Genomic DNA, 7,891 nt, shown 5'->3' with positions numbered 1-7,891 from the left:
CAAAAAAAAAAAAAAAAAAAAAAGAATACCAATATATGCATAATGAAAAACACTAATCTGAACATCTAAGAATCACGGAGAATTCCAAGTACACTATAAACGCAAAGGGATCCAGCCCTAAACACATCATAGTCAAATTGTGAATGACAAAGAGTGACATGAAAGCAGCAACAAAGCAAATCATGACATACAAAGGATTTCAAATAAAATTAACTGCTGACTTCCTAATCAGAAACTATGTAGAGGCCAGGCACAGTGGCTCATGCCTATAATTCCAATGCTTTGGGAGGGTGAAGCAGGAGGAATGCTTGAGCCCAGGAGTTTGAGACCAGCCTAGGCAACACAGTGAGATCCTGTCTCTACAAAAAATAGAAAAAAATTAGCTAGACATGGTGGTACATGTCTGTAGTTCCAGCTACTCAGGAGGCTGAGATGGGAAGGTCGTTTGAGCCCAAGAGTCAAGGCTGTAGTGAGCTGTGATTGTGCCACTGCACTCCAACCAGGGTGACAAAGCTAAATCCTGTCTCAAAAAAAAAAGAAAGAAAGAAAAGGAAAAAAAAAAAAAGAAACCACGGAGGCCAGAAGACAGTGGAAAGACATATTCAAAGTGCTAAATGAAAAGTATTATTAACCAGAAAGTCTACATCCAGCAAAACTCTTCTTCAAAAATGAAGAAATTAGCACATTCCCATATAAACAAAAACAGAGAAAACGTGTTGCTGGCGCATCTCAAGTACAAGAAATACTAAAGGGAGCCCCTCACACTTAAATAAAAGGATGCTAGACAGTAACTTGAATGCACATGAATAAAAGAATAGGTAAGGTAACTACATAGGTTAATATATAAGAACATAAATGTATTTTGGGTTGTAACTCTTTCCTCTTCTCATTTAAAAAACATCTGCATAAATCAATAATTATAAATCAGTGTTGATGGGCACATAATGTATAAACACGTAGTTTGTATGGCAATAACAACACAAAGGAGGAGAGAGGAAATGATAAACAGGAGTAAACTTTTTATATACTATGGAAATTAGATTGGTATTTATCTGAATTATATTGTTAAAACATTTAGGTATTAACTGTAATGCCTATTAAATAACTAAAAAAAAAATTAAAAGAAATGACAAGTGAATTAAAATGGCACACTAGAAAATATCTAACACAAAAAAATATCTAACACAAAAAAACAGTAGGGAAGGAACAGAGAAACAAAATATAATTGACAAACCTTTACTAGAATAACCAAGAAAAAAAGAAGATTCAAATTACTAAAATCAGCAATTAATGAGGGGACATTACTACCAACATCACAGAAATAAAGGATTATAAGGGAGTACTACGAAGAATGCTATGCCAACAAATTAGATAACATAAATGAAATGGATAAATTCTTAGTGATGTGGTTAAGCTTTGTGTCCCCACCCAAATCTCATCTTGAATTCTAATCCCCATAATCCTCACATGTCAAGGGAGAGAACAGGTGGAAGTAACTGAATCATGGGGGCAGTTTCCCCTATGCTGTTCTTGTGATAATGAGACAGTTCTAGAAAGATCTGATGGTTTTATAAGGGGCTCTTCCCCTTAGCTCAGCACTTCTACCTGCCGCCTTGTGAAGAAGGTGCTTTGCTTCCCCTTCACCTTCTGCCATGATCATAAGTTTCCTGAGGCTGTGCTGAACTGTGAGACAATTAAACCTCTTTCCTTTATACATTACCCAGTCTCAGGTATGTCCTTATATAGCAGCATGAGAATGGACTAATACAGTAAATTGATACCACACAGAGTGGGGTGTTGCTATAAAGATACTTGAAAATGTGGAAGTGACTTTGGAACTGCGTATCAGGCAGAGGTTGGAACAGTTTGGTGGGCTCAGAAGAAGAGAGGAAGATGTGGGAAAGTCTGAAACTTCCTAGCGACTTGTTGAATAGCTTTGACCAAAATGCTGACAGTGATATGGACAATGAAGTCCAGGCTGAGGTGATCTCAGATAGAGAGGAGGAACTTGTTGGGAATGAGAATAAAGGTGACTGTTGCTATGCTTTGGCAAAGAAACTGGCAGCATTTTGCCCCTGCCCTAGAGATCTGTGGAACTTCGAACTTGAGAGAGATAATTTAGGGTATCTGGCAGAAGAAATTTCTAAGCAGCAAAGCATTCAAGAGGTGATTTAGGGGCTCTAAAAAGCATTAAGTTTTATGCATTCACAAAGAGATACTTTGGAATTGAAACTTATGTTTAAATGGGAAGCAGAGCATAAAAGTTTGGAAAATTTGCAGCCTGACAATGCAATAAAGAAAAACCCATTTTCTGAGAAGAAACTTGCACAAGTAATGAGGAGCCAAACATTAATCCCCAAGACAATGGGGAAAATGTCTCTAGGGCATCTCAGAGACCTTCACAACAGCCCCTCCCATTACAGGCCTGGAGGTCTAGGAGGGAAAAATGGTTTTGTGGGCCGGGTACAGGGCCTTACTGCTTTGTGTAGTCTCAGGACTTGGTGCCCAGTGTCTCAGTCATGGCTAAAGGGGCCAACATACAGCTCAGGCCATTGCTTCAAAGGGTGCATGCCCCAAGCTTTGGTGGCTTACAGGTGGTGTTGGGCCTGTAGGTGCACAGAAGTCAAGAACTGAGGTTTGGGAACCTCCACCTAGATTTCAGAGGATGCATGGAAATGCCTGGAGGTCCAGGCAGAAGTTTGCTGCAGGCGTGGAGCCCTCACGGAGAACCTCTGCTAGGGCAGTGTAGAAGGGAAATGTGGGGTTGGAGCACTCACAAAGAGTCCCCACTGGGGCACTGCCTAGTGGAGCTGTGAGAAGAGGGTAACCATACCCCAGACCCCAGAATGGTAGATCCACCAACAGCTCGTACTGTGTGCTTGGAAAAGTGCCAGACACTCAACGCCAGCACATGAAAACAGCTGTGAGAGGCCGTACCCTGCAAAGCCACAGGGCCAGAGCTGCCCAAGGCTGTAGAAGCCCACCTTTTACATCAGCATGACCTGGATGTGAGACATGGTGTCAAAGGAGATCATTTTAGAGGTATAAGATTTGATTGCCCTGCTGGATTTCAGACTTGCACGGGGCCTGTAGTGCCTTCATTTTGGCCAATTTCTCACATTTGGAACGGGTGTATTTACCCAATGCCTGTACCCTAAATGTAGCTGGGAAGTAACTAACTTGCTTTTGATTTTACAAGCTCATAGGCAGAAGGGACTTGCCTTGTCTCAGATGAGACTTTGGACTTGGACTTTTGGGTTAATGCTGGAAGGTGTTAAGATTTTGGGAGACTGTTGCAAAGACATGTTTGTGTCTTGAAATGTGAGGACATGAGATTTGGAAGGGGCCAGGGGAAGAATGATATAGTTAGGCCTTGTGTCCCTACCCAAATCTCATTTTGAATTGTAATCCCCATTAATCCCCACATGTCAAGGGAGAGACCAGGTGGAGGTAACTGGATCATGGGGGCAGTTTCCCCCATGCTGTTCTAATGATAGCAAGTGAGTTCTCACAAGATCTGATGGTTTTATAAGGGGCTCTTCCCCCTTAACTCAGCACTTCTCCTTCCTGCTGCCTTGTGAAGAAGGTGCCTTGCTTCCCCTTCACCTTCCACCACGACTGTAAGTTTCCTGAAGCCTCCCCAGCCATACTGAACTGTGAGCCAATTAAACCTCCTTCCTTTGTAAATTACCCAGTCTCAGGCAGTTCTTCATAGCAGTGTGAAAATGGACTAACACACTTAGAAAGCCACATATTAACATAATTGATTAAAAAAGAATTAGAAAATCTAAATGTATGGACAGAATTGTGTTCCCCCAGAATTCGTATGTTGAAGCCCTAACCCCCAAATATAACTGTATTTGGAGTTGGGCCTTTAAGGAGGTAATTAAAGCTAAATAAAGTCATAAAGGTGAGGCCTTAATCTGAAAGGACTGGTGTTTGTTTTTTTTTGTTTGTTTGTTTGTTTGTTTTGAGACAGTCTCTCACTCTGTCACCCAGGCTAGAGTGCAATGGCACGATCTCGGCTCACTGCAACCTCTGCCTCCCAGGTTCATATGATTCTCCTGCCTCACCCTCCCAAGTAGCTGGGATCACAGGCACCCACCACTATGCCCAACTAATTTTTGTATTTTTAGTCGAGATGGGGTTTCACCATGGTGGCCAGGCTCAAACTCCTGACCTCAAAAGATCCACCTGCCTCAGCCTCCCAAAGTGCTGGGATTACAGGCGTGACCCACCATACCCAGTCTAGGACTAGTGTTCTTATAAGAAGAGGAGATACTGGAGCTCTGAGAGTGCACACAGAGAAAAGGCCATGTAAGGACACAGCCACCCACAAGCCAAGGAGACAAGCCTTACCAGAAACCAACCTTGTTGGCACCTTGATCTTGGACTTCTAGCCTCCAGAATTGTGAGAAAATAAATATATGTTTTTTACATTACTCAATCTGTTGTATTTTGTTATGGCAGCCCAAATTGATTAAGATGAATTACAAAAAAAAAAAACTGAAAATACTCATAATTAAAAGAGTAGACATAATTATTTGCAGTGACTGGATCTTATTTGGATACCGATTTGAACAAACATTTTAAGAAGTGAGAAAATCGGGGTAATGTGACTACTGATTGGATATACAGGAATTATTGATATAATATTTATGTGTGATAATACAGGTGTCCCTTATCAGAAGTGCACAGGGCCAAAAGTGTTTTAGATTTCAGATTTTTTTTTGGATTTTGGAATATTTGCATTATATACTTGGCAGTTGAGCATCTGAAATTGAAATGTGAAATCTGAAATGCTCCAATGAGCACTTCTATAGAGTGTCATGTCAGCGCTCAAAGAGTTTAGGATTTTGAAGCATTTCAGATTTCAGATTTTTGGATTTGGAATGCCTAATCTGTAGTTTTGTGCTTACGTTTCTTAAAAAATACTTTTTCTTTTAGAAATATATATTATTTGTGAATGAAATGATATAATAAAAATAATACAATGAGAGGAGAGTAGGTAAGGAGTATGGATAAAGTAGGATTGGCTATAAATTGATAATTGTCAAAGGTGGGTGATGGTTCCATTAATGTTTATCATATTATCCTTTTTTGCTTTTATACATGCTTGATTTTTTCATAGTAAAAGTGAAAATGTTTACAATAATAATAAAATAGTATGGAATTGGTACAGAGTTAAGCAAACGGACTAAAACAAAACAAAAGCTAAGAATATATAGCCCAGAAATGGATTATTGTGCAAGTAAAACATGCTATGTGACAGAGATAGCATTAACAATTACTAGGGCAAAGGGAAAATTCAATATCTGATGCTGGATCAACCCCTATTCAAATGACAAAAAAAGTCACTGGATTTCTCTACCTCACACAGCACACAAAATTAAATTCCAGATAAATTAGGGACTTAAGTGTGAAAGGCAAAACTTTAAATCTTCAAAGACAACATAGGAGAATATCTTTCAAAACCATATCATAGACTTCTTAAATAAAAAACATTAGCCATAAAAGAGTCATAAATTATACTGTATTAAAATGATAACTTCTATTTAAAAAGACACTAAAAATGGGAGAGGAGGAATATAAAATACATAAAGTTGTGTAACTACAAGTCAGTCAGAAAAAGATGCACAATCCAATAGAAAAAAGGGCAAAAGATAAGAACAGACATTTCACAGAAGAGGCAACATGCATGTCCAATAAATACGTAATAGGATGCTCTGCTTATTAGTAATTAGGGATATGCTAATTATGACTATATTCAGAGACACCTACAGGATTGACACAAATTAAGCAGTCTGATAATATCATGTTTGGAGAAAATGTAGACCAATCATAAATTTTATATATTCTGATGGTAATGTAAATTGGTACAACCAATTTGGAAAGCAACTTAGCAATACTTTGTAAAGTGAACATTTACTAATCTATTAGCCCATAAATTCCACTCTTGCATATATATTTTAGAGAAACTCTTGAATATATTCTTAGAAGAGAAACAACCCAGAAGTTCATGATCAGGAGATGAATATATTGTCATACAGTCACAAAATATTTAATAGCATTTAAAATGAATAAGCTATAGTTGTAAGAAACAACATGCATAAATTTTAGAAACTCATGTATGAAAATAAGGAATTCTACATAACTATGTGAAGAATGATTTCACTTTCATTTATCTCTGAAATTAGCATAAACAATATGTTGTTTAGGCAGATGTATATACAAAGTAAAAAACAATTAAGCAAGAGAATGATAAACACCGTATTCAGTCTAGTCACTAATTCCTGGGGAGAGGCAGAAGAGAGAGGTAAGTCTTCTACTTCTTGTGCTGATTGATTTCATAAGTTTGTGGTACTGTGCTTTACAACTTACATATGTTCTTGTGTAAATATCAAATATATTTTTAAAAGGTTACAGAAAAATTACTCTACATTAAAACATCATTAAAAATGAAATTCATACCTTCAACTATGCTGGACTTAGCAAGAAATCCTGAAGATGTTTTTAGAGCTCCATTGAATACCACAAAACTTGCACCTGTCACTGATCAAGAAATACAACAATTATTTGTTTTGAACTGCTCATTTTTATGTTACACATTTGTTAAATGCAGAATGTGGATATGCACATAAGTACTCAATAAATGTTATACCCACACAACTTAACACTAGAAAACTAATTATAAAAACAAAAAAAAGAGAGATAAAATATTACATTAAAATAAGTTAATGCGGCTGGATGCAGTGGCTCATGCCACCGGATTGGTGGTTCAATCCCAGCACTTTGGGAGGCCAAAAAGGGCGGATCACCTGAGGTCAAGGGTGGATCACCTGACCAGCCTGGCCAACATGATGAAACCTCGTCTCTACTAAAAATACAAAAATTAGCCAGGAGTGGTGGCAGGCACCTATAATCCCAGCCACTCAGGAGGCTGAGGCAGAACTGCTGGAACCCAGGAGGTGGAGGTTCCAGTGAGCCAAGATCGTGCCACTGCACTCCAGCCTGGACGACAGAGCGAGACTCTGTCTCAAATAAATAAATAAATAAACTTATATTTAATAAATTAATAAATTTATTAAATAAATAATTTAATGGTTTTATTAACAATTGATGGAGTATTATACTGTTTTAAATGTTTGTGCCTATATTACTGAGGGTGTAGGAAATCAAACATTCACTACTGGTGACAGCACAAATCAGAACAGTCTTTCTGGAGCCCTAACTTGGCATTTTTCTATTAAAATTACAAGTAAATGTAATTTTGACACACCAATTCCACTTTTAGGAATTTATCTTACAGATAGGTTCAAATGTGTACAAAACAGCATGTGTACAAAACTAATGCACTATAGCGTTTTTATAAATAGCCCCTAAGGATTGGTAACAACTTATGTCCATCAATAAGGGACAGTTAAATGACATACAACATATAAAATGGAAAGTTCTGTAGAATATAAAAGCTCTTTATACACAAACATAGAATAATCTCCAAAGTGTGTTAACAACAACAAAAAAACAAGGTATAGAATGGAACAAATATCAGGACTTGTCTAAAAAAGTGGAAGAAAGAGATAGATGTGTGTGTGTATTTCTTAAATATATATTAAAACAAAAATGTCTCTGAAAGGATGTATAAGAACTGATAACACTGGTTTGGTTGCCTGTAGGGAAAGTAAGAGGATGGCTGGGTGGTCAAGGGAGGAAAGGAGATTTTTCACTATATATATATTAATAACTTAAATTTTACCACGTAAAAATATACCTATTCAACAAATAAATATTAAAAAGTTGTTAAATTTTAGTGGCAAAAATGCCAATATCATGTTAAGTGATAAAGTACAATATAAAAGTATAACTATCCAGTATAAAATCATCTATTTAA

At 37.4% G+C, this 7,891-nt stretch overlaps 1 protein-coding gene across 1 annotated transcript in view; it reads right to left on the bottom strand.

The window, feature by feature from the left end:
* Positions 1–7,891, bottom strand: part of ZFYVE16 (zinc finger, FYVE domain containing 16) — a 65,088-nt gene that overhangs the window by 12,633 nt on the left and 44,564 nt on the right. Inside the window, exon 14 of the mRNA XM_011995554.1 lies at positions 6,472–6,552. Coding sequence (XP_011850944.1) covers positions 6,472–6,552 — 81 coding nt within the window. The remainder of the gene's footprint in view (positions 1–6,471; positions 6,553–7,891) is intronic.

This window comes from Mandrillus leucophaeus, unplaced genomic scaffold (genome assembly GCF_000951045.1).
Source record: "Mandrillus leucophaeus isolate KB7577 unplaced genomic scaffold, Mleu.le_1.0 Scaffold491, whole genome shotgun sequence".
Classification (NCBI taxonomy): Eukaryota; Metazoa; Chordata; class Mammalia; order Primates; family Cercopithecidae; genus Mandrillus; species Mandrillus leucophaeus.
This window is presented reverse-complemented; position numbering and strand designations above follow the sequence as displayed.